A 27,940-nucleotide genomic window follows, 5' to 3' on the forward strand; every position below is an offset into this window, starting at 1 on the left:
ATGTCAATATTGTTTATCATTCTTCATTTTCTGTGGTGTCCATTTTGAGCATGAGTAAAGGAGGAAGGTTGAGAGTGGAACCTCAAGCCATATCATACTCGGCCAGGCAGGGATGGACGACAGGGACAGGGAGGACGAATGGAATGCAGAAGCACCTACTTAAGCTGGTGAGAGAAGAGTATTTACTTAGGTCAGCTTTAACGGCCATCTCGTAGGAAGGCGGGAGGTGTGTGAGGTTCTGGAAGGAGCGAGAGAATGACAGGTCGTACGGTTCCGTCTGCGAGGTCAGGATGTTGTTCATTCGAGGCTTTTCTAGAGGGAGGGAGAGAGAGAGAGAGAGAGAGAGAGAGAGAGAGAGAGAGAGAGAGAGAGAGAGAAGCTTACAATCCCCTTCAGATATTCTGGCAGAAAAGGTGGAAAGAGTCTTAGGACATGATTGACCATGTTTCTGTCTGTGTGTGTGTGTGTGTGTGTGTGTGTGTGTGTGTGTGTGTGTGTGTGAGTTATTGTTAGAAGCAGCAGCAGAAGGAAGTGGCCAGATGTGGGCTGACCCCACAGTGTGTGTGGGTGTGTGTGGTGTGTATAGGTGCCAAATGTGTGATCCGTCGAGGCCGGCGCTCTGGTTGCAACGATATATATAGAAGTGAACTGGGTGACAAGTGCACCACAAAGCACTAACACATACACCACAATACAGTACAGAGCAAAGCACTCAGAGAGAGAGAGAGAGTGTGTGTGTGTGTGTGTGTGAGAGAGAGAGAGAGAGAGAGAGAGAGAGAGAAAGAATGAGATAGAGTGTGGGGCAGCAAGACAGAGGAACATAAAGGGAGAGGAAGAACATAAAAAAGAAAGAGAAGGAAGAGAGAAGAGAGAATGAAAAGTGACAGAGGGACACAGAGAAGGAGAAAGAGAAAAAGAAATGAGAAAGAAGGTGGAGTGAGGGAGAACAAGAAAGAGAGTGGAGGAGCATTAAAGAGAAAAAGAGAGAGAGGGGAAGATGGAGTGAGGGAGGAAAGGAAAGAGAGACAAAGAACCAGAAATAGAGAGAGAAGAGCCAGAGAAAAGAGAGGGAGGACATGGAGAGAGAAAGTGGAAAGAGGCAGACAAAGAAAGACAGAGGAAGGGAGAGAGAGAGAGAGAGAGAGAGAGAGAACAAAAGAGAGAGGAGAGAGAAAGAACAAAAGAGAGAGGAGAAAGAAGAGAATGTGAAAGACAGAGAAAGGTACAGTGAGAAACAGAAAAAAGGATAAACAAAAGAAGACAGATAGAAAAAGAGGTGGAAAAAGAAAGAATAAAAAACAGAAAGAGAAAGAAAGGAGAGAGAGAGAGAGAGAGAGAGAATAGGAGAGAGAATAGGAGAGAGACAGAGAGATGAGTGAGGAGAAAGAGAGAAAGTGATATGAAAGATAGAGGAAGAAAGCATGAGAGAAAAAGGACATGGAATCAGGAAGAAAAAGAATGAAAGACAAACAGAGAGACAGAGAGAGGAAAGGGACCATGAGAGTAAAAGGTAATAGAGGAGAGATGGAGAGAGACACTGAGCGAGGTTTGAGACATTAAGGGAGAGACAAAGAGAGAAAAGGAGGGAGAAGACAGAGTGAGGGAGAAAAAGGAAGGCAGAGGACATGGAGAGAAAGGAAGAAAGAGGATAAAAAGAGGGAGATAAGAGAGAGACAAAGGAAGGGGAAGAGAGAGAAAGAAATAGTGAAAGAGTTCATGCAAGAGTGAACTCCACTGAATAGAAGTCTGGTGCATTCAGTCTAAGCATAAAGCCTCGACCCCAGTGTGAAGCTGCACACTACAGTTACGGTACAACCACTGACTTCCAAAGGAGCTGCAGAGAGAGAGAGCGAGCGAGAGAGAGAGAGCTGCACACACAGTACAGCGAGCACGCATCACTGTGTAGCTACTTACCATAGTACTCTATTCTGTGGCCTAACAAACCCAAGTGAGAGAAGACAATGTCAGTATCAACAGCTGTTGTTTTTAGTTTAGTTTAGTTTACAACGGGGGTGTCACTAGAGATGTATGAATAGGGGGGTACGTTTTATTGGAAGGTCAGGGGCATACACCCCAAGTAGAAACAAAAAGGATCTATTCTTCATGTATTTCTAGATTAGTTCTAATAGTAGGTGTAAAATTAGCCAAAAATATTGCAATTTGGTCAATTTGGCACTGAGTAATATGGCTCCTGAAACCTTAATAGCTAGCTCTACTGATGTATTTTGAATAAGGCCTAATATTCTCTTTAGTATGCTTTTAACCAAAATTCTGTCACAACTGAGTATTTTTGAAACAGAATTTTTGCCTTGCCTTCATTAAGTTTAAAAAATGCTATTCATCAAGTTAACGATGGGCAGACAAGTTAGCAGCTTATCTAGAGTAATGATGTCATCTAATTATGAAACCTGACTCCATGCCTCTTTATAATGTGACCTAGAGGCAACATTTACAAAGAAAAGTGGGCCAAGAACAGAGCCTTGTGGCACACCACAGGGAATATTATGTTTATCTGAGACATGTTTACACAGACTAACAAAATGTTATTTACCAGTTAGATTTGGATAGAACCAATTTAGTTTCTACTAGCACTACATATAGTCTTAATAATGTACCCTTGCATGTGTAGTCTGTTCACACGAATAAAGTTATTTAACTAATCCTTGGTCTAACACATTCTCTATTAGTTGTGTATTGTGAGCTGTACAGGGAGTGGTGACAGTGGCTGCCTTTGCCTTGCACAGCAGCCAAGGTAGCACTGGATTACAGCCTCCCCAGGTCTTAGTGCTCTGATATCTCCATCTATTCCCCTAAAAGTCCCCTTAAAACTGGCCTAGCAATAGTCCTGACATTTGAATTATTATGTTTTACAGAACACAGCATATAACATTTTAATACCCTTACAAGACTGAAATCAGGGCATTTATTAGAGCATTTATCTGTTTATGTCTCTAGTTTAATACAAACATTAACATTTTGTGAATGTGGGGATATTTGTCTGCTATCTAGGAGGAAAAATGCTTTTACCCTAAAATTGCAGCTTTTATTAGAAGAAGTAAAAGAGGCCAAGGCTGATATTTTGGTTGCTGAGGCTAAGGTTAGAGTTGGGTTAGATGTAGTAACATTCAATGTCTTACAGAACCACATGGAGTGTGTGTCTGTATTTTTGTGTGCACACTTTGCGTAGGACTACAGCCAGAGATGTGACTCATCTATAATGGCAGTCTGCAAAAGGCTTTTCCACCAAATCACATTCAGGGGTCATTGAAATAACAGCAAAATTGAAGTAATTGTGGCTTTTTCAGTAGCTCAAGTGAACTGTAGAGATTCGATTAGCATACTGTTTTTGTTTCCTTTTTATCTGCCCTCCACGAGTTCTGTTTATTTAGCATTTCGACTGCTAATTTCCTGCCACACTGTCCCTGAATGTATTGGAATATCTGGACTTTCTGTAACCTTCAATCTATAGTTTGATAAAAAAAATCAAATGCACACATTTTTCCCCTCACCCTAAATGTGGTCAGTCATCTAAGAAATGTTTGGTGAACTTTACATATTTAGTTTGGCACTGAAGCTGTGGGCTAATGTAGCTAAAAAGCAATGAAAAATTTGACCCCACAGATTAGCATCAAGCAAACTGCATGTAGGTGTCGTGAAGGCTTATGAACAGCACCCTACAGTAAAGTGTTATTAACTTGCTTAGGTGCTTTCTGACACTGTATGCCATACTGTTACCTATAAAAGTGAATAAGTATATCATGTATACTGTATAGCCAAGGGTATGTGGACACCTTATTGGACAGCTCATTCCTAAACCATAGGCATTTATATGGAATTTTCTGCCCCGAAGTATATATTTATAAAAATATATAACTGTCAACAATGTTTTTTTGTATGCTGATGCATTAACATACTTTCACTGGAACTAAGGGGCCAAGTCCAACCCCTGAAAAACAGCCCCAGACCATTATCCCTCCTCCACCAAACTTTACTGTTGGCACTTTGCATTCCAGTAGGTAGTATTTTCCTGGTATCCGCCAAACCCAGATTAATCCATTAAACTGTCAGATAGTGTAGCGTGAATCATCAATTCAGATAACATGTTTTCACTGCTCCAGAGTCCAGTGGTGGTGTGCTTTATGCCACTCCAGCTGATGCTTGGCATTGCATATTGCATATGTTGCATATATAGATATAGTGATCTTAGGCTTGTGTGCAAGTCACTACCTGACTTGCAGCAAAAATAGTGTCCTATGGCAGTGCCCTGTTTAAAGTCACTGAGCTCTTCAGTATGACTCATTCTACTGCTAGTGTTTGTCTATGGAGATTGCATGGCTATGTCCTTGATTTTATACACGTTTTAGCAATGGGTGTGGCTGAAACACTTGAACCCAGTTATCAGGAGGGGTGTCCACATACTTTTGCCATATAGTGTAGCTATAAACAGTATGTGAAGCCATGAAGTCTGTACTTTTCTCTGCAAAAGCAAAGTCATTAAAGTCAGTGAGTGTGAATTCCTATTAATTTGCACTGAATGTGCAGTTTTGAGATCCTGCTGGCATTTGTAATTATTTCAGAGGGTTGTAATAGCTTGACATATTAATTAAAGCCACATCTCATTGCAGTTGTTAAATTTGAGTTTAAGTTTCAATGCATTGTCTTTACACAGAGGAAAAAGGACATGACATGAATGCTGGCTGGAACAGATAGTGATAGCAATAAAATAATTTAGTCAGTTCTAAAGGAAACAGGCAGGTAGTGAAGTGATGTTAAACTAGTCTCATTTGATCTTGTTTTCTGGTCTGTGTTAATATTTTATTGGTGCTGCAATGTGTAGCAATATACACACACACACACACATATATATATATATATATATATATATATAATATTAAATATGTGGCTAAAAAGTTAAATTAGAATCCATAATTGTACCATGATTACTAATTTCAGTTATTGTCTGCACAGCCAGATTTATAACTTTGTTATACACCATTTATATCTTTGCTTCATTATCAGTTACAAGCAATTTTGTCTTTTCTTCTTTTTCATTATCTGACATACTGACAACGTATGCAAAGAAAAAAAAAAGTGGGCCAAACACAGAGCCTTGTGGCACACCACAGAAATAATATTTTATCTGAGACATGTTTATAGAGAATAACTTTAACTTGAATCTATTCACACATAATACATATTATTGTCCCATTGTATGTGTGGACTGTTCACTTGAATAATGTTATTTAACGAATGCTGACACTCATACACACTATAACAGATGTATTTTGTGAGCAGTATGATAAAATCATATTTTCAACATATGGGAACTTAAAATATAAAGATTTCATGGGAAAGCTCTTACCTATTTTAGGTGTGTGTGATCCTGTCAGATCCAAATGGCTTGTGTAATCATGCTGATGGCTGTCTATTGGAGAGAGAGAGAGAGAGAGAGAGAGAGGCGGGGGTCAGATTCAAATAGTTTCCCTTTTCCAACACAGATGCAAGTGTCAGAGCAAAGTCCTTTTGCATTATCATGAAAATTATATATCTATTATTGTGTGATAAGGGAAATGGCAATGACTAAATTGACTATAAAAATGATGGATTATAATTGTATATTACTGCTAGGTTATTAGGTTTGGATCAAAACATCATTCATTTAAATACTAATACAAACTACGAAAAACAGGACTGTCTCATTTAAAACCTTTAACTGCCTCATATTAAACCTCCTACAAAATACAAAAGCCTGAGCTGCAAAGTACAAATCCGGAACTGCGTCATATAAAGCCTTATACAAAACACAAACCCTGAACTGCCTCATATTAAAACTTAAACAAAACACAAATCCTGAACTGTCGCATATTAAACCTTAAACAAAATACAAACCCTGAACTGCCCCATATTAAACCTTAAACAAAATACAAACCCTGAACTGCCCCATATTAAACCTTCTACAAAATACAAAACCCTGAACTGCCTCTTATAAAACCTTATACAAAATACAAAACTTAAACTGCCTCATAGAAAACTTTATACAAAATGCAAAAACTTGAAAAATTTCAATATATTGCACAAACAACCATTATTTTTTCTATATTTCATTACTGTATTGAAATTGTTACACACTTACAAGTATGATCATTTTGCAATGTTGCAAAGCTCAGTACTGGGATTATACAGGAGGAGAGGAAGTTCAATATGCGCGCAAGGCAAAATTCCAGAAACAGGTTAAGAGTTCAGTATGTGTCAGCACTTACAGGTACGTGACCCGGCTAATCTAGCTCATTTATTTTCACCCCCACGTTGCTCTTGGCAGTCACCAGTCATTACTGACTTTGCTGAGGGAGAAGAGCCACACTTATCACCGTAATCATGGTGCTCCATCACTCGCCTGTTCCCTCTCTCACAATCCCAGACAGATAAAACATCTGCTTTTGACTTTAAACATGAAATAAAGGTGTCATTTCACACTGTGCTCTACTTCAGTGTTTCTCATCCTAGTCCCATCCTAGAACACATAACTCTGTGGAAACATCCGGTGGGCCCCAGATGGGCGGGTGGGTTGAGAAACACTTCTCTACATGACTTATTGCTATACATTTGGCTTGTTGTAGGTACCATGATCAGATAATAAAAATAGGAACAGATAACAATAGATGAGATAGTAGTAGTATAGACTAGGTTAGTAGTATTCATTGATATTTTATCTTATCTGATCATTTTAACAATACGAAATATATACTCAGTTAGTTCAAACTGATGTCCTACACTAACAGCTGCACTATTTGAGGTGGAATGGCAATTTGAAAAAGAAGCTCACATTAGCCTTGAGAGATTAGTGTACAACAATGCGGCGACGGTGTGAATCTGGTACTGGCTGACACAACAGGCACTTTTTATATGTGAATCATGTAAAATGGACAGCAGTGGCAAAAAAACAAAAGTGGTGCCATGAAGACTAGAATGAAAAAAGTACTTAAGGAGGATGAGGACGTATCCGAGCAGGTGGGCAGTGCGAAACACTGACTTTAGCTTACTTGGCTAGTATGATTATGATGATGTCATGACAGTCAATATGCTTTCACCAGCTTTCATTTTATCAGCTACCCCCTCAGTGATCTCAGTGTCACTTGTAAATAATATATAAGAGATAAAAGAAATGAAGATGAAATTTTAGAAAACATTATTTTACACAAAAGCAATGCTGTGTGTTTGTGTGTCTGTGTTGCAGGAGAAATACAGTTAGAGTTTGGGTGTGCTGTTCTGCACCGTGTAACTCCTAGTCTGAAAATAAATCCCACTCCAGTCCTCTTTGAAGGTCTGCTTCTTAACAATTAGTTAACTATTAACAACCACTTAATAATGCAGTAATAAATAGAAACAGATCATTTGTAAGCAAGCTTAGCTTAGTAAGATATTGTGTAAATGTATAATTAAATGTTTGTTCACAAATTAGTAAAATATTAATTGAAATTCTTCAGTAAAAGCTTAAAAGGAAGCTTTTTTCCTTATGAAGAGCCACCAAATGTCCCCACAATGTCAAACATTTCCATGTTTTCATCATTTTGCAAACATTTGGTCCCCACAAAGAGCTAAATACTAAAAGCCAAAGTGAGGCATAGTGAATGCAATAGAAACTAGTCTCTGTGCTTACAATATTACTGTAACGCAAATACAATTCTTCTCATTCAAATCAGTAGCAGAACAGTTCTGAAAGAAGTAAACAGTAAAAGTAAAGAACAAAGTTGCAGCATCTTCACAGGTTTCCTCTCTGACTGGACCACCTGGAAAGATATTTAAGGTTTAAATAATATCCAATACTGATTCTTAATTATACCTGATACTTTCTTCATGTTTTCTGGTTGAACTTACTCAGAGGATCTGCTGGGATGTTCTCCTCCACCTCACACTCCTTCAGAGACGTGTTCTCCTCCCTCTCCCTCTTTTTGGCCTCCATTACTACTCCATCCTCCTCCATCATCTCTGCTTTCTCTTCCATCTCCTCATCTCTGATTTGATCCTCCTCCTCCAGCTCCACCCCCACTTCCTCATTCACAGCCACTATCTCCACTTCCAACTTCCTGCTTCTCCATCCTACTGTGCTCCTCTTCTACCTTCACCTCCATCACTCTCACCTCCTCCATCAACACCTTCTCCTCCTTCTCAGCATTTATCTGCCTCTCCTTCATCAGACTCCTAACCTCCTCCTCCACATTTCTCCTCCCTTTCTTCTCTTTCTTTATAAACTTTTTCCACTTAGTGCGTTTTGTGTTCTTAAGGTGGCGAGGTTCATTTAGCTTGTCTTCATCAGTTTGCGGACGAAAGCAGCAGAGCAGCATTGTGACAGCAGTTTCCTTCAGTGGTCAGCAGCCAAATGACCAGAATCTGACTTTTGGAAGTTTCACTGAATGCCAGAGTTCCAGAACCTGTTTGTGACATCACTGACTTTACTAATGTCACAGCATTTTATTGTGGTGTGTCTATCACAATACATTTTTTTTACCACTTAATTACTGTTGCCATGTTTATGAATAAAATTAAATGAAATGTTACCTTTATTTTATTATGCACTGACAGGCTAACTTGATCACACCTTGTATGATCACTGAAACACAATAAACAGTTAAAGTAAATGTATGAAATAGACTAATGCGTGTTTATAATTTCTAGATCCTCCTCCAGCCTTGATGAACATCTCTAACCACTTTGTTAGAGTTTCAAGTATCTTTAAATGACCTAAAGCAGGAATGAGCAGCTTTGATGAAGGTGACTTCCTCACTACTAGAGAACAAACTACTTTCCTCATCCAACATTTCCCATTTTCCTCAAGGCTTATATGATAATGAGTGGGGAGTATCTTAAATGCCTGGCATAATATCTGATAATCACTATACATAACAAGCATTCCACTATTATAGTCTGTGCAATAATGCTACCAAATTCAGTCAGACTTTAAATTGAAATCTTTACCTAAACTGCAGCATGTATGTCTTTTTATTCTTGTCAGCTGTTCATGTTTAAGGGGGAATCCAGATATCTCTGAAAAATTTTGAATAATTAAGTCTCTGATAAAAAGCCAGTCAGAACAAAGATCATTTACATGTAGCAGTCTTAAACAAAGATTTTGGAAAATGGTCATGTAATAACGGACTATGACTCACTTTGATGAGAAAAGCACAGATACTGGAAGCTCTTCGGTTGATCTCAGATTTTGCTCTGTCAGCTCACCCTACTCAGCCTGAATTTACTTTTTGACCCTTAGGTGTCCTTATGCAACGATGCACTCAAACTCTGAGGATCCGCTGTATGAATATTTAATAACACATCTCTGATTTGCATGCTAATAAGCTAATTTAGTGTCTCATAAAAGTGCTAAACACACTGACAAAATAAATGATGCAGTCTGGTTGGCCTCTAAACACTTCAGAACTCTTAATTTCGGGTGAAGCGGGAGGGGAACGTTGAGGGGAAGAGCTTCTTGAGGGGCTTATAGAGTTTATTACTGCAACTCCACCCTGGGTTACAAGGCTTTTGAGGATGAAGTGTAGTAGAAATATCTTCTCTTCCATTTTCCTAAACAGTAATCTAGAAACACTGGCTGAAAACGAGGTATGACATTGAATTTAACCCTTAAAAATAATGGATATCACTAGAGATTACAGAAGGTGTTGTAGTTTCCTCTTATTTTTCACTTAATTCACTGAAACAAACAGAAAATTTCAGTGAAAAGTGCAGATTGTAGACTTTTACGCATATTATATAAGCTGCTTATCCTCCTGAGTCATGGGGAGTGCTGGAGCCTATCTCAGCACCCATTAAGCAGAAGGCAGGAAACACCCTGGACAAGCCGTCAGTCCATCATAGGGCAGGCACACAGACATATACATTTACACCTAGGGGCAATTTAGCATTTCCAATTTACCCACGCAGACACAGGAAAAACATGCAAAGTCCACACAGTAAGGTCCCTGGTTGCCTGACTGGGGAATTGAACCCAGGCCCTTCTTGCTGTGATCAAACAGTGCAACATTGAAAAATCACGAAATATCAAAATCAAATCACTTCATAGTAACACTGTAATTCAGCCCTCTATTAAAATAGTATCACATTCTATTGCAGTAACATTAAGATAATGTCAATTTTCAAAAATGTGTCACATCATTTTTCATTTTGTAGTGACTTTGAAATTTTGCGAAGTATTGAAATAAAATCACGACATGTTGTAGTAACACAGAAATATCAGCAAAAATTGAAAAGTGAATCACATCAAATTGTAGTAATGTTGATATAGCCCAGAGATATTTGAAATTCTTGCTGTTTCTGTAGCAGTTATGGGTTTTAGGGGGATAGGTTGCTAAGCTGAAACCCTATCCTATTCCTTTCTCATCCAGGCTTGGGATCGGCAATGCAAAGAACCATCAGATCCCAAAAACAGCAATGAGATCGGTAACCTCTGGTACTAAATGCCAACAAGGACAACACAGAATGAACATTCATCCAAGACCTGAAGGCACTAAACACCACATGGGATAATACCAAAACCCTCACCAGAATCAGGAAACATTGGAGAAATCTTGCTGCCCAATATGTTACATAGTATGGGAGGATCTAAATCGAAGAAAGTTGATATAGCAGCAACTACTGAAAATTGTATCATGTCATTTTGTTACACACAGCCACTATACACCTATATATATATATATATATATATATATATATATATATATATATATATATATATATATATATCGTAGCGAACAGTGGCTGAAACTTTATCCCCAAGCTGAGTGTTTACCTAACTTATCAACAACCCAAAAGGGCCTTTTGGCTCCAGCGAGTCTAAAGTTGAAAGTGCAAATCTGTCGACTTAACACTCCCAACCCCAAACTCAGTCAGATTTATGGCTGAATCAAGAACCAGCACCCCTCTCCCTCGACCCAGGGGGCAACAGAACACCTCCCTGGAATATTGGCCACATGGCCCTCCGAAGTCCTGTGGACAACTTTATCTTTAAGTAACAGAAAGTACATTTCTAAGGTATATGTCCACTCCAAACTGCAACCATTCGTTAGAACTCTTTTTAACTAAACTAGACATACCAAGAACGGAACTGATACGACAATCTGGACTGCAAATTTAAACTTTCTAAATTCCCTGGGGATCTCAAGCATGGACCCACAGCACCCCCAAGGGGTGAAAATGAGAATTACCACATCACCACTGTAAGGACATGTGCTTATAAGGAACCCAAGAAACATCTTGCTTTGTCTGCTTGATTATCAACATTTATATAATCTGTAAGCAATACTACTTGTTTTTATTAATCTTGTTGTGTATTACCTAAATATTACCTGTGTCTTTTTCTACTATTAAGTGCTAGAAATATGTAGCATATAACTTTGATAACAGACAGACCCAACCATTTAATTGCTATGACTTTAGACCATTGACCAAGATGTATCCTGAATGTGGTTTTCTTTTGTTTTCTTCCTTTGTTCCTTTTCTTTTATTGTTGATTTTATTTCTTCATGCATTGGGTCATGTTCAGAGATGATAGGCAAATAGTACAGGTGTTCTTTGAAATGTGTTGTGTATCAGGTAACAAGGGTTAAACTCTCTCTTAGAAACATACCTGAATATCCTAATTGTTCCTTTCTTGATTTTGAAAGTTAAATCAATTTGATGATATAGGAATGTTTCTTTTTCTTTGTTTAAACTAGCTGAAACAAAGGAGGCAGTGATTCTGGAGAAGGCATTCCTAAAATTATGCACAACCAATCAGAGTTAGAGACAATGGGTAGCTAGTTAACCTTAGGTGAGAAGAACCTATCAGCACCTCCAAAGGGTAGGGCCTCCAGCCGAGCAAAACCAGAGTGCACCGCAAATTTCAGGAGTTCAGAGTCCTGCGTTCTCAACAAGAGGACAGCTAAATTTTAAGTTTGTGCCGGTCAGAAAGACAGGTCAGAAGTATTAGAACGTCTACACACCTTAAGTTTAAACCACCCTCAGAGAAGGAAGGTGGATATTTCTTGTCTGGACAGGGAGAATATATCCATAACTTTCGATTCTGCCAAAGAGAGGTAGTTAGTTAAATTAGTATCACCAGCCTCAGAACCCTGATTGCAACCTGAACCTCGCCAGTGGAGTGGGAGCGGTTCTGACGCCACGGAGACCCAGCATCGCACCCAGAGCCACGCACTGATCTGTGAACAGATCGACCGTCGAAAGGCTGCCCAAGCTCCACCCTCAGACGGCCACGAGACGCCTCTGCCCAATCACTGACGGAAAGGCACGTGCCCGCACGGAGATGCAGCATCCACGGCCACCGAGGAGATAAACCACCGCGTGAGTTCCCCTGTTGAAGTCAGCCCCCGACTCCAATGTAAGCTGGGTCCATCAATTTGCAGTCAGGGCCCTGACGCCAATTTATTTAATAAGAGAACTTTTAATAGGTACATCCAGCCATATAGTTATTCCCGTCCATACTTAAGTTAATTCTTTAGAGGCTCTCCCAAGCGACTTCCCAAACCACACTGCCTCATACCATTTAGCCATGAATCACTTTACTCAAGCTATTTTGTCTTTGTGACTTTCCTTACTATCACTTTGTTTTGTTTTCTTGTTTTATTTTCTATTGTTTATCATTGAATGTAGTCCAAAAGTAGTTTGATATTTAACCAATAAATTCCCTTTTCTGAAGCATCCTTGGTGTGAGCGTTTCTCTCTCTCGCCCTGGTCTGTAGACTTCAAATAAATCCGGGTTACTCCACACCCTTATATAAGGTTCTAGCAATAATAACATTAAAAATTGCAAAACCCGTTACTATATATATATATATATATATATATATATATATATATAGGCAGAATGGCAGAATATATGTCAACTATATCATAAAGGTCCTTAGCTCCTCATAAAGCAGCAAAGTATGACATTGCACAATATGCCTTCCACTGTGGGAAGGCCATAAAAGAACAGAGAGTTTTTCCACCTTATTCAGCTAAACTTTGTGAATGTTTTCACTCACAGCTGGGATCTCAGTCTGAGCTGATCTTGGAGATGCAGCTTCACACTAAACGAAGCAAAAACAAACAAGCTGAATGTTTTTAAGTGCAAATAAGATTCAATTCTTTGTAATTCTTTGCCAGCAGAACAGAAGAAGACACTGGGTAGCATGAAAGTAGCTTCAGGAGCTTCATCACTTCATTCAGAAGCTGAAATGCTGAGTTCCACATTTAACCTGGTGTTTATAACTCAGTTTGAGCTGCTTTAGGAGATCCTGATATTTTTGACATTTGTAGAAAAGGTCTGTTTGCTCTAACATAGCTGCTCTGTCAGCTTGGTTGTTGCCATGGCAACAGCAGAGCAATCCATCATGGGTCAATGAGTTCATGTCACCACCAAAGTTCTCAAATATATTTGTATTCACCTCTGTGAGTAAATCAAAGTGAATATGTTTCTCCAAAATGAACCATTTCACACCAATCCACTCTGAGTAACACTGTTTACATCTCAAAGATTGATTTATGCGGACAAATCATGTTTGATGTGCAGATTATGTCAGTTATACATGTGCTTAAATTAATTTACTGTCATCCGAATAAATCATGTTCAATGTGGTAAGGCCTTGACACTGAAAAACTGTAATGCATTAAATTTGTTTCGCTTCATATTGTAGTAATGGTGAAATATCAGCTAGTGGTAACATTGAAATTTTGGAAAGTAATGCAAATTGCATCACAAACTTTTGCTGTAATAATGGAATAAAGTTGTATCACATGATATTTAACCAAAGATTAATATTGATTCATGTCATATCACAGTAATACTGAAATAACACCAGATATTAAAATCATAATGACTCTTTTAGCAGTACAAGTATTGAAATTGTATCACATTACATTGAAGTAACATTAAACTATCACCAAGTGCTGAAACGGGTAAAGCCTGAGGTTTACACCCGTATTAAAGCAGTTCTGAGAGAGGGACAAAGAAAGAAAGAGAGAGAGCAAGTTACTGACACATGAGCAGTGAAAGCTCTGAAAGCTCAGAAAAACAGAGAGAAGTTTAGTTTTCTTCTGATATGTGTCAGAGTGGGGGGTCAGTTTGAAGTGGAGAGTTTGGGGTTGGTAGAGGGGCTTGTTAAAGCTTTTCCCCATGTCAGAGAGGAAAAACGGAACAAACAAACACAGCTGATTAGTCTGGAGACGACGGCAAACACAGCCCAATTACACCCACCCTGCTGCCGCACGCTAACACACTGAAAACACCAGCAGGGTTGGAGACTCACCGCTGCTGCTGCACAGGATCCATCATCCAGATTTGATCAGGGGACCAATTATACACTCACACACATACCCTCTCTAAAACAGAGTGCTTAACTTTGATCAGAAACAGCCTTTATTCCCCTCAGTCACACTCGCACCAGCATACGAACACACAAATACAGTGAGGGGAAACAAGTTTTTCAGATCCTTTTTTTTCTGTCATTTGATTACTTCCAGTGCATTTACCCACTTCACATTTACAAAGGTGATGTCTTTGGACTATAAACAAAAAGTATGTATTCATTAGCATAAGCAACGGTTAAAAAGTGTTCAGATGCTAAAAAATATATCATCACTGCCAAAACAAACCTTGTATCTCCAAAATGGCAAATTTAAAGAAGGAAAAAAAAAATCTTAACTTCTAATAAAAGTTATTATGAAGAGATTTTTTTCTTGTAATTTTGAATACATTTTATTAGTCAATTCATCATGATGTAACGTGAAAAAGTGATAAAATGGAGATACAAGGTTTTCTGGTGTCATTATAAAAGACCATTCGTTGAGGAGATTTCACGCAACAATAGACAACCATGGTGAAGGTGAAGGACCTTTTTAAAGTTCTCAGGGACAACATTATTAAACAACACTTAAATCAAAAAAGCTACAGAGCCCTACATACTTACAAATGACGGTTTTCAAGGGTTCTTAAGTAAAGAAAATGGTTCTATATATAACCATGAACGCTCAAAGAATAAGTATGTATGATTAAAGGGCTCTTTGAATCATAAAATGGTTCTTCAGATTGATGGAGAATGTGCTGTAGATGGTTCTATATAGAACTTTTTTGAAAAGTGTTCTATATAGCACCAAAAAGTGTTCTTCTATGATTGCAAGCTTAACATCATCACAATAGAAGAACCCTTTTTGGGATCTATGAAGAACTATTTACAGTACATTCTCCATCAATCTGAAGAAAGCTTTCATGATGCAAAGAAACCTTTAATCATGCAAAGGTTTCTTTGAGTGTTCATGGTTCTAAATAGAACCATTTTCATCAGTAAAGAGCCCTTGAGTGTTGCAAAGACCTTAAACATTCCTTTCCAGTAATTTGACAAAACTTCACGGAACCACAACTAACACACCTAGGGAGGTGCATCATGCAAAAATTCACAACATACTCTTAGACGAATGATAATGAAGGTAAGAGAGAAGCCAGCAGTCATCAGATGAAGTTGCAGGACAACCTGAAAGCAGCAGGAACAACAGTTACACAGAAAACAGTTAGTAATGAACTACACACCTTAGTTAAAAAGCTCAGAGATGTATGTCTAAAAGTTGCACATGAGCATTTAAACAAATCAGAACTGTTTTTATACTCTGATCTAATGAAACAAAAGTAAAACTCCTTAGAAATAATTCAGCTTGTCATGTTTGGAGAAAGAAGAGTTGTGTGAATGATCCCAAGAACATCACTACAGTTCACACACAACAGTGAAGCATGGAGGTGGGAGCATCATGTTATGGGGCTGCTTCTCTGTGAAGAGCACTGGCGCATTACACGGATCGAAGCACACATGAATGAAGCAATGTATCCGGAAATACTAGAGGAAAATGTTATCTCATTGGCCAAATAACTGAATCTGAGAGGAGAGACAACAACCCAAACATAGAGCCTAGCCAATCACATGACTTGAATCCCATAGAAAAGTCCATCAGACGAGTCCCTCATAACCTTGGGGAATCGAAGATAGTTTGCCAAGAGGAATGAAGTGGATATATGCACTGGAAATATACATTATATATTCTAAACAACAAATATAATGATAATATTTCCCATCACTGTATGCAACCAATACACATATGCACCAATGCATTAACAGGAATTGAAGAGTTCTTAAGCAAAAAACAATAAATGCCATCCTTTGAAAAAACAAGTTGACTGTTGTGAGCCATTCTTAACATATGCTGAGGCATATAACACATAAATCTGTTCAGTGAATCAGCGCACAGTATTTGGCTCAGGTGATGCAACACTGCCATGAACTGTTTTAGGCAGAATCTCAAATGGCTCCCTTCTCCTTACAAAGTGCAGTATGGAGGTCTTAAAATAATGTCTACTGCATCTAAACAGTGCACAGTCTGTCCAACAAAGAGCCACTTTGGATTCAGCCATGTGTGCACAATTAATACTAGACATACACTGCAATATTTGAGTGTAAAATCCAAAATTTCATAACTTACATAATGCACTATATAGGGAGCAGTGAGCCATCTGAGAAGCTTGCAGCCACATCGGCCCTTTGCAGATAAGATTAGAGACCTCTGTTATAGATATTTAATGCTGCCTATTTGCTTCTCAAAAGTATTGGATCTTGCCTGTCGAAGCAAAACTCTATGATGAACTGTTTTTGACTCATGTAGAACAGATTTAGAACTTTTACCCACACTGAAAGATAGAAGGGGAGGCTAGAGTGCATCCTGAGCATACATAGTGGACACAGGACCACTATTAACCACTTTCAGGCTTGGGTTGGATGGCCAACATCTAATGCATGCTATAATGCTTTCTATCAGTGTATAAAAGAAGCACCATGCTGATCCTTTTATCCCAAACGAGAAAGTATGCACTGTGATAGTGACTGTGAGTTGAGTGTGCATACATTCAGAATGCAGTTCAATATCACTATGGAAACGACTGTTATTAACTTGTTTCACCAAAGTGTGAAGTAAATACCTATTCATGTGTTTACTTGTTTAAATATGTAATTTGAGATTCAAACAAAACACAAATCTGCAAACATTTGGTGATGTTCTTTACCTACATCAAAGGAGATGCAACAACAACATTGAGAAATCACCTTACTAAAGAGAAATGGATTAAAAGACAGAAATAGCTGCCTTTTGCCTCTAAAAGTTAATTATTGCTTTTCAGAGAAAAAGTACACAGAGTATCCCAGATAAAATAACACCATTCATCAGTGTGGACAAACATCCTATTTGCCTTTTCATTTCAAAGCCTGGAAGAAGCAGTTCACTAACTCATGGAATTATACTGAGCTTAAATTATACTGAGCTTATCAGTGACTGGCAGTTGAAGCAGAAAATAAAAGATATTTGTGATTACTATGACAGACATTGTTGTGTCTTCTCTTGGTTATAGAAGAATCATACTTAATTTTTAAAATTTATGCATAAATAAGCATTGTTACATGTCAGATATTCCTTAGTGGACGTCACGAAATTGTCTACAATTGATCTTTGGTGCTTAAAATCCAGAGAAAGTTGCTTTGCGAGAAGCTAGGCTCTTTTGCTTCATACATCAAACCTAAAGTACGAAACCTGGATGTAATCTTCTTCTGAGCTTGTTTCGCCCCGATCTGATTTTTTTTTACCTAAATGTGAATACAGTCACCAAAGTAGCTTTTTATCATTTGAGAAATATTGCAAAAGTATGGGCTTTTCTATCTTAGAGTGATGCTGAGAAACTTGTTCATGCATTTGTTTGAAGCAGAATTGATTACTGCAATGCTCTTTTTCTGGGCTTCCTAAAAAACAATCCATCCTTTACAACTCATACAAAATGCAGCAGCATGGATCCTAAAAAAATGAGCGCTCATATCATCCTCATTCTGAAAGAACTGCACTGGCTGCCTGTATCTTTTAGAAAGGATTTTTAAGTTTGATAAAAATATAAAAAATCACAATATCTTGAAAAAGCTTTTTAAATGGAATTACTTTCACAGGAACATTGTATAATACTGACTGCTTAATCTTGATTCTCATAGCAACGAGCAGCCAATAAAATGTGACAAACAAGCTAATGATCACAACAAACTCATGGGTTAACTGAATTAAACCTGCCATCACAAGACAGGCTACAACAGAAACATTTCCAAAATGGAAACACAAAATAAATGGAAAAATCTCATTAAATATTCAGCTCTCAATGTAAATGTGAGCATTACAAAAGCTGGTCTACTAAGCTTGAGTTTGATCAACTAATTTACTTTATATATTTAATGAAGTAACTGCTTGACTAACATTGTAAAAGCCATCATTTTACTAACCATTTTAAGTGAAAAACGATTCGGATGGTTCAGCGAAGACTAACTCACATTTGAGCCGACACCGTCATTAATAAGTGAGTTCAGCTGATGGTGATGTTTTCTGTTTTGTCTTTAGAAATGGGTAGAAAACAACATCTAGCCCATCAGACTATCTGGTACAGGCAAATTTCATCACAATATCCAGAGTTTTACGTTCAAATCTTGTACGCTGACTCTACTGAAGACTTCACTGGGCCAGTGGTGAATAAAAACAGTTGCTAAGAATTGATAAGAGGACTAAGAAAATGAGGCAGGGCTTGAGTTAAACATGCACAAAAATAATTTATGAGGAATTTGTTAAAATTTAATCCACATCATTTTAGTGCCATTCTTGCTTTGAATTATTAGTCATTAAGAGGCAAAGGGGCTCATGCTCCACCACCAGCTAGACAAAATAATAGTACAGTAATAATCCAGAAGTTGTTAGGGGGCTCCTCGTGGCTGTGGGGCAATAAGACGTTGCTTCTGTCTCTAAATAATCATAAAAAAGTAAAACTATTGTTAAACAATATATCAGGCGCAGGGCAGCATATTCATATCCATTTTCTGTTACAGTTACCATGGAAGACATTGTTAGATGAATTAAACCCCTTTTAGACGTCTGGCTCCTATCACCACCACTGTCAACAGTTCTGACTCTGTAATTTTCTCATTTCACATCAAACCACTCTGAATGACTTTGTTTACATTTTAATGTTTTAACTATTCAGAAACTCTAAAAACATCAGTGAAATTCATCTTTATTGCCATTTAGGATAACTCTTTATAAGAGTGGAAACCTACCCAACTTTTTATAAAGAGAAAACATGATTACAGTGCACCTGCCAAAATGGAAAATAGAGATTAATCTTCAACTCATAACTATTCTCAAATCAGCTCAGAATAAGCAAATCAAAGATGAAATGGCCTCTGTTAGATCTGGGTGATGATTTATGAGAAGAGAAGAAAAACACACATTTAAGAAAATGAAAGCTGTTGTGGCCTTTTTTAAAAAGAAAAAGAAATCCAATCAGTTCAAACATATTCAGGTTTGAAAAGTGCTAACAGGCAGGAGGAAGACATTTATACACCTGTACACTGTAAAACAGATTTCCTTATCATCTTCAGTTTTTTAACTGATAGTAAGTCAACAGAGCATTAATCGGTTACATGTTAAACCACTCAGTCTTCTTTGTCAGTGTACTCATTAGGACGAGAGGCCGCTGGAATTTTGTCTTTATGCCTAGAGCTAGAACCAAGACATTAACATCAGACCCTTTAAGTCCTGTAAGTCATAAGATGGAGCCACCACCTCCAGCACCATGGCCAGGGCAACACTTTGAACTCTTCATCATGTCCCTCAAACCATTCCTGAACAATGTGTGCAGAGCGTCAGAGTGCATTATCCTGCTGAAAGAGGCCACCCCTGTCGGGGCATACCACTGTCATGACGGAGTGTACCTGATCTACAAAGATATTTATGTTGTTGGCATATGTCAAACTGATGTCCACATGAATGCACAGACCTAGAGTTTCTCTGGCTGAACACTGCCCAGAGCATCACTCTTCCTCCACCAACTTGACTTATTTCCACAGTGCATCCAGGAGCCATCTCTTTCCCAGGTAAACAGCGCACACATACCCAGCCATCCACATGATGTAAAAGAAAACAGGACTCATCAGACCAGGCCACCTTCTCCCATTGCTCCAAGCCTTGCCATTTCAGAGATGCACTGACCGAGTCATATGGCCTTAAGGATTTGGACCTTTTCAAAGTTGCTCAGGTAATCACATCTGCCTATTTCTCCCACATCCAACACATCGACTAGGAGAACCACATGTTTACATACCATCTAATATATCCCAGACCTTGACATGGACCATTGTCAAGAGGTAATCAAGATTATTCGCTTCATCTCTGAGTGGTCATTATGTTTGGCTCATCTCTGTACAACCTGGACATTTCAGCAGAAGTGTTATTGCTTTGGCACAGCCATTACTGACATGTTCAAAAGTTCTTTGAGTGTTGTTACAAATCTACACTGTAGGTGTTAATGTAACTATGGCGTTTTTACTGTGCCAGTAATCAGAATGATTTTATAACCTGTACTAGATTCCGTAATTAGACTCAACCCACCTACACTGCAAAACGTAGAACAGGGCAGAAGTTGATTTGAAGTGTTTTTTGAAGTTTGAACTGATATAAAATGTTGCTTTTGTTTATAAAAGCTAAAATTGCTTTAATTCAATGTATTTATTTGAGTTGAATATTAACAGTTAAACTGGTTGTAAGTATTTTTTAGGTTAAACTATTTTTTACATTGAAACAAACTGGGAAAGAAGCCTTTGTGTGCATGTTTGGCCTATAGCATTAGCACCACTCTCACTTCGCCACCATTTTAGAAAATTACTCAAGTTCAGAGGCATCAAGGCCCTGCAGCCATTTTAGAAACACACTCAGTTTGACCTAAATAGAGCACTCATCATTTTAGAGGAGTGTTTAGAGCTTTCTACACTGTCCTGGCCTGAGCTATGACTGATTAGCATGCTTAGTTTCTGTCTCTCTTATTAACCTGGAGTGTCTCTCAGTACTGGATAAGCTGGTACAAACTTTCTCTTCACCTTTAGAAGTCACAGTTATTATCCTTGAGTTTAAAAAAAGGGTAGTGTAATTTTATTTGAGTAATTTCTCTCTTATAATAAAAAATGCAGAGTTATTTGGTGCCAAAGTAGAGATTCTAAACTTTCAATCCATTAATGTTTGCGGGTAAAAGAAGAGACATTTTATTCTGATTTGAAGCTAATGGAAAGTTATTGTTGTGTGTCATATTTTTGGCATTTTTATTGGCATTAAAACAGCAGGGAAAAATACTTGAATCTGTTGCTATGGAACATAATGTTATTTCTTTTTTGACTAACTGAATGATTAATTGTGTAGTTTTGTAATTACACTTAAGCAATAGAAGAAAACGACAATAATGACACTAAACATCTTAAGGTTAAACGACATTATCTATACCACAGACAGACTTCTCTCTGGCTATAACAGAGCCATTAGAGCGTGATTACTTTTTAGTGCTGGCCATTAAATCCATTTTATAAAATTTTACAGAGAAAATCAGAAAAACTGAACATTAAATATTCAGCCAGAGCATTTGCAACCATCCAAATCTCTCTTCCTTCTTCTGTTTCCCAATTCATCTTTCTCTTTCCTTCACATCTCTCCAACCAGGCCACTGTTCTGTTTCTCATTCCCTCCTTTTCATCTCTTCTTCACCACTGTCTTTGTACTTCCCTCTCTCTACCTCTCTCCTTTACTCTTTACCTCTCTCTTACTCTCTCTCTCCCTTTCTCTATCTCTTTTTGTTTCTCTCTCCCATTTACTCTTTACCTACTCTCTCTCTCTCGCCTCTCCCTTTCTTTCTTTCTCTCTCTCTGTTCCTCTCTTTCCTTTACTCGTTAACTATCCTTTCTCTCTCTCTCTCTCTCTTCTCTTTTTTCTCTCTTTCTGTTTTTCTCTTTTATTTTTTTACTTATACATTTCTCTCTCTCCTATACCTTCTATCTCTTTCTCTTCTTTCACTTTCTCCTTTTCCCTACTTCTCTCTCTGTTTCTCTCTCCGTTACTCCTTACCTATCTCTTACTCTCCCTTTCTCTCTCTCTTGCTCTGTCTCTTTCTGGCTTTCTCTACCTTTATCTCATTCTCTCTCTCCTTTCGGTGTGTGTCTCTTTATCGCTCTTTATCTCTACCTCTCTCACGCTTTCTCCTCCCATTTTCTTTTTTCCTCATTCTTTTTTCCTCTTTTATTCTCTCTTTTTTCTCTGTCTGTCTGTCTATCTCTCTCTCTCTCACTCTCTCTCTCTGTGGATCACATAGCAGAGTATTTCTGACAGACCCTGATGACTTGCCACTTGTCCAAAATGTTGGAGACCTTTGTGGAAAATTAGCCACTGTCATTTTAAGAGAGAGCAGGCACTAAACGTGACAGCCGCTTCTCAGCATCTATAAATGTATTTGCCCTACATTGAAAAATCAGCCAGGGAACATGGCATTTCTCAGCCAGTCCACTGCCAGAGGAACACACTCCACTTCAAACACTCATTCAGCACTGACGGAAGTCTAGTCTGAAGTAGTGACTATGATTAACCCAATCAATGGTTATTAAGGTTAGCATACCCAGCACATAGCAACATTACAGCTCTGAGGTAATTTCAATTCTGATGTAATCATTTTATACTGATTTGTATTTAGTATGCATTAGAAAAGAATTACTCAGTAATTTATAGTAAAGTAGTTACTGTCATTCATATTTATACTACAAGATTATACTAGATTTTTAAATGAATCATAACTTATTTTCCTAATCATATATACATATTAAATAGCATTGCCATTGAATTTCATTTTAAACACATTTAAAATCCTAACAAATACATCAATGAAAACATGTATGAGAAAGTGAATGAACACCACTGTTAGCTCTGTGCTAACATGACACTGCAAACCTCATAGATACTGAATCTCACAGATAGCAGAAATTAGCGTCATCATAGTGATGTAGTAGTAGTGATAATTATAGGGAAAAATGCCATTTACAAGGATTATTAAAAGAGTAATGTCTGATGTACAATAACATATATGAAAAATTATATATGCACAAGAAAAAGGCAAGCTGACGATAAACAATTGAAATAACAGGAGTTTCCAAACAACCTAACTCCTAACAACTTGGCAAGACCTGGTAGACCCCCAAAAACGGTCACCATCAGACAAACAGTACTTAAAGCTTTCATCTTTGAGAGAGAGGAGAAAATCAAGCTCCACTCTTGCCCCAGCTTCGTAAACTGAACTTTGGAGAAGTGGCAAGTGTCTCCCTGCAGATTCCTTGAAAGCAAGTGTCCAAAAAAAGAATGGGAGTTGTGATAAAGACAAAGGGTGGACAAATTGAATGCAGAGAGATTTGAGATATTTAGCTGTTGAGGTTTCAATGTAATTTTCTGTCGTGTTCTTTAATTTTTTCCTGATGTTGAAAAATGAACAATTTTTTTGCCAAAGTTATTTTGACTGGAAAGTAAATACATGAAATTGTGGTCTTTAAATGATGTATAGTATTGTATATGCCATTTGTGATGGATGTAGGTTTCCTCTCTTTCAAGGATTTATATCTAATATCCTTGTGTAGAATATCTATGTTGAATAATCAGCCTGCACTGTAAATGATTAGACATTTTTCCTCAGTGATCTTGTTTTTTTATTATGTTTAATTGAGAAATTTTAATAGGCCTGGTAGCTACCATTAGTACATTACTACCAAAAACATTAATGGACTATTGTGTGATTATACAATGATAAATCCTAGTTGTTTTGTCTAGAAGGTATTGAACATTTACTTGTGTATCTTGTAAACACATAACTCTGCCTTGAACCCTAATGTAATTAGCACCAACACTTGAACTCCTCACTACCTTTCATGTTATTTTTATGTTAGTTACTGAATAATTTAAAGCAACAACTGCATAATATGCCTGGAGTTTAAGGAATTAATACTCAGTAAGGCATCCAGCAAAACATGATACCACATCAGTGTCTTACAGGAAATCAGTGTAAAACAACACCACCCCAACAGAAGTTCATATTTAGGGCAAATAATCCATCTGAGGAAACATGACCTCTGTCATTCTCCACCCATCCTACACAGTGAAAGAGACTGCATCACTAAACTGCATCCCAATCAGGAATCACAGCAGATCTGTTCAGTAATGACTTTCAAAAAGTTATTACACACCCACCAAATCACACCATACACACATACACTGGGGCTTTAGCTACTATTTGTTGAGTTCACTCATGCAGTTCAAATGATCTGACTGAATTCACTGGAGGCTAAAGCATACTGAATCTGTATGAAGTGTTTTAGTTGCAGAGTAAAGGATTTGTCAATGTATCAATGTCCAGTATACACAGTAATTGTCAATATGAACACTGATAATGTTCATTTATGACTTACAGCTCTGCTCTGACTGCAACAATAAATACCTTCATATACTTAACCAGACCCATGAAAATGTACAGTATTCATATACAGTAACTGTGAAAAATTCAGAGACCACCCTTCCTTTGTTTTTATGATTGACAGTCAAATGGCCACTAAGTACAAGTTATTAATTTGTCAGGAGATGTTTCTGAGGAGACTAGGTATAAGATAACTGGCAAATCAATGAAGCTTCTGATGTTTTTAGAACAATAAACTGGCTATCTCAGAGACTTCAACAATATATATATATATTTCTGGAAAGTATGTGGAAAAATATCTCTTCAGGCTTCTTTGAAAAATTTGAAAGCAAGTCTCGTGAAAAGAATGGAAGCTGTAATAAAGGGTGGAAACTAATTCCTGAAAAATGTGATGATTTATTCAGCTGTTGAGATGTTTTTGAAATTTTCTGTTAAATAGATGTTTTTACAATGAATAGCTTGTACTTAATGGCCATGCTGACTGGAAATTAAATAAATAAAGGGTCTCTGAGTTTTGGACAGTATTGTACCTTGGGTCATTAGTTGTTATTTTTTTAATTTACTCATAGTTAAAGTGATTTGCCTGAACTGACTTGAGGCTATTGTGTACCGAATCTGTTTACAAGGTGTTTTGTTCTGTTGAACAGCTATGCCATGGACTATGTGCATATCTATGCAATTCATATAGCATAATACACTGCAGTGGACAGAACACGCAACGATTAGTAAAGAAGCACCTATATTATTTAGGTAAGTCCAGTGTTACCAGAGTCTGCATTAACCCTTAATTGCATATCTTTTGTCTCTTGGGCCCTGTGACCTCTTTTCATCCGTCTACTTCATCCATTTTGTTTTCAGTTACAGTACTCTGCAGAAGTCATAGGCAGCCAGTAAGATTGTTAAAAACAATGCATAACCTTACAAACATAAATACAGTATAAATTAACTAGAATTTCTTGTTTTCCAAACTGTTATAAAATCACCATAAAAGTATCATACATTCCTGGCTACTAGTTGCATTACTTACACAACAATTGACCATACTATATTAATAATAGTAAAGTAGCATACAAAAAGAAAGAATTGCAGTGGTATATGGTACGATTATGTTCCCTACCTAAAGGTACTGAAGATGTACCCTTGAAGGTACCACCCCAGTGATAGTTTAGGACCTTTTTTTCTGAGAGTGCATCAGCACACCTGATTTAATTTAGTGAAGGATTCATAAGCAGAAGTATTGGAAAGTAACTGTAAATACTGGACTTCCTTGAGGAGAGATTTTGGAAATGACTAAGCTAAAAACATACATCAAATGACAATGTTTTATTTATTTATTTAAATTTAATTTAACGTTAGTGTATGTAATGTTAGGGGGGGGATGAAAATCAAATATATTTTATTTTAGCATGGTTTTGACAGTATTCCACTTTCATGGCAGTTTTGTAGAACATGCTGTATAAGATATAATTGTGTTTGGTAAGAGCTATGTAAGAACACTTGAAGATACAGCCATATTCCAGGCTTCAAACAATGTAATTCATTTTCTTGCATATTCTCAATAGATACAAGGCCTCGCCGAGTCTACATCTGCTCAAATTCCCCTGTGCTGTTCTCTTTCGATGTGGAGTGCCATGAGAAAGATATAAACTCTCACTTGTGAAACCCTTGAGGGACATAAACTTCTGATAATGAGGTCAGGTGGATTGGGGTAATGAGATCAGATTACACATTTCATCTCATTTGAATCACGAAAAATGTACTGCCAGTTATGAAGCTAAATAAATACTGATTTCCTAGCTTTCCCCCATTTTTCTATATTTGTAGGCTAATTGAAAGTGAAACAGGTCTAATTGCAGTGCAACAACATGCTCAGCTCATGTTACAGACACATTATCAGGTTATTACAATGACATAAATGTGTCATAAACATTATAAATGTTATAATAACACTTTTTAACAGCATGAATGTTTTTAGTCATAACAGAAATACAGAAACATGAGATATAAACAGAGTTTAGATGATAAAGAATGGCAATTCTTCCTTTATAGCCAGTATTACCCTTGTTCTTCTCACGAAATGAAGCCGGCAGACAGGCAGGAAGCAGGACGTCCAGGAGTTAGCGACATGCTGGCAAGGATAACCACAGATTTAACTGATGTCTCCTTTAATATAAAAGAAGTAACATCACTCAAAACTGCCTTTATCCCTGTGCAGTAAAGCCTGCCCTGTCTCCAGCGACGACATGAACCTGCTGGAAGATCCTGAAGAACCGGCGCTATCAAAGAGCAGACAGTAGCATCACAGGATACGCAGGACACACTCCCAACATCAAACAGTACAACTTCAAGCACGACAGATATCACAGCAGAAAGAGAAACGCTCTGTACAGTACACTTGTGCAATGTTCAATAAAAAAGAAATCCAGACTTGAAAAGAAATGACAAATAGAAGGTGAGTCAGCTCAGTTTTTCCTTTTTTGTTGTTTTTGTTGGGGATTGGGGGATGAACTAAAATAAAAAATAGGAAATAAGATAAATCTAGAACTTTGTGGCTGCAAGCAACTCTTATACAGTTGTATGCTCCCAGTCAATTTGCAAGTTTTGTTGATTTTTCAAGTGAAAATAAGTGACAACACATCCTTCACAGGAAACGAACTTAAATATGACAATTATCTGCAAATTTTAGTGCACAGTTTCTGTTTTTTTGATGTTTAACATATAAAAAATGCAGCATAAAATAGAAAATGTGCCATAACTTCTGCACAGGCCACTTTTTTGATATATTTTTTCCACCAATATGTTCAGCAAATAAACAGTGTGTATTAAAATGTGCAGATGTGTGTTCTCTGTACACTATTAGAAATAAAGGTTCTGTGCAGGTACATTTTTCATTCATCAAGGTACAAACAATGTAAATGTACCCTCAATGTGGTTTTAATGTTTTAAAACAGAGTCAAAACAACTTAGAAAATACAATGTCAATGGATTGTGGTACAGTTATGTTCCCTGACTAAAGGTACTGAGATATACCCTTCAGGGTACCACCACTGTGACAAGAGGGGTACTGTCCTAGTGACAGTTTCAGACATTTATTCTGAGAGTGCAGAGTATGTGTGAACTTATTTTCAAAAATCAAAAATCAACAAATATGCATAATTTGACCAAACTTTTGCATACGTCTTTATACAGTCAATGGATACTTTATTAGAAATGTGTCCCTCATAGCCCCCCTTGCTGGTATACAGTTAGAGACTGTAGCCCTTGTTTATGCACAGTGTGTGTTAGCCATCCTCTAGCTCAGTGGTTCCCAAACTGGGGTATGTGTACTCCCAGGGGTATACCCAATGACACCAAAGAGTACATCAAAAAATTTTACACAGATACTTTCCAATACAGACCTGTCACCCCTGCACTCCACTCATCCCCACAGCAAGAGAGCCTCACTGACATTGTTATGAGCAGATCTTTGAATATTGAATTTAATCAAAACCTAATGGCAGATTTCTGGATAGTGTTGCGCACACAGTATCCTAGTCTGGCAATATGCACTGTTTAAACATTAACACCCTT

General features: G+C 37.6%; 1 protein-coding gene across 4 annotated transcripts in view; it reads right to left on the reverse strand.

The window, feature by feature from the left end:
* The window catches only part of LOC118805344 (protein shisa-6-like), a 158,361-nt gene that overhangs the window by 18,011 nt on the left and 112,410 nt on the right, over positions 1 to 27,940 (reverse strand). For 2 of the 4 annotated variants that reach the window (XM_036566077.1, XM_036566075.1), the window contains one exon: positions 160 to 312. In XM_036566077.1, the coding sequence (XP_036421970.1) occupies positions 160 to 312 (153 nt within the window). Of the gene's footprint in view, positions 1 to 159; positions 313 to 1,914; positions 1,936 to 4,935; positions 4,961 to 5,362; positions 5,426 to 27,940 lie in introns of all 4 variants that reach the window. The other 2 variants (XM_036566073.1, XM_036566076.1) reach the window with 2 other exon arrangements.

Source organism: Colossoma macropomum, unplaced genomic scaffold (assembly GCF_904425465.1).
Source record: "Colossoma macropomum unplaced genomic scaffold, Colossoma_macropomum, whole genome shotgun sequence".
NCBI classification, from domain to species: Eukaryota; Metazoa; Chordata; class Actinopteri; order Characiformes; family Serrasalmidae; genus Colossoma; species Colossoma macropomum.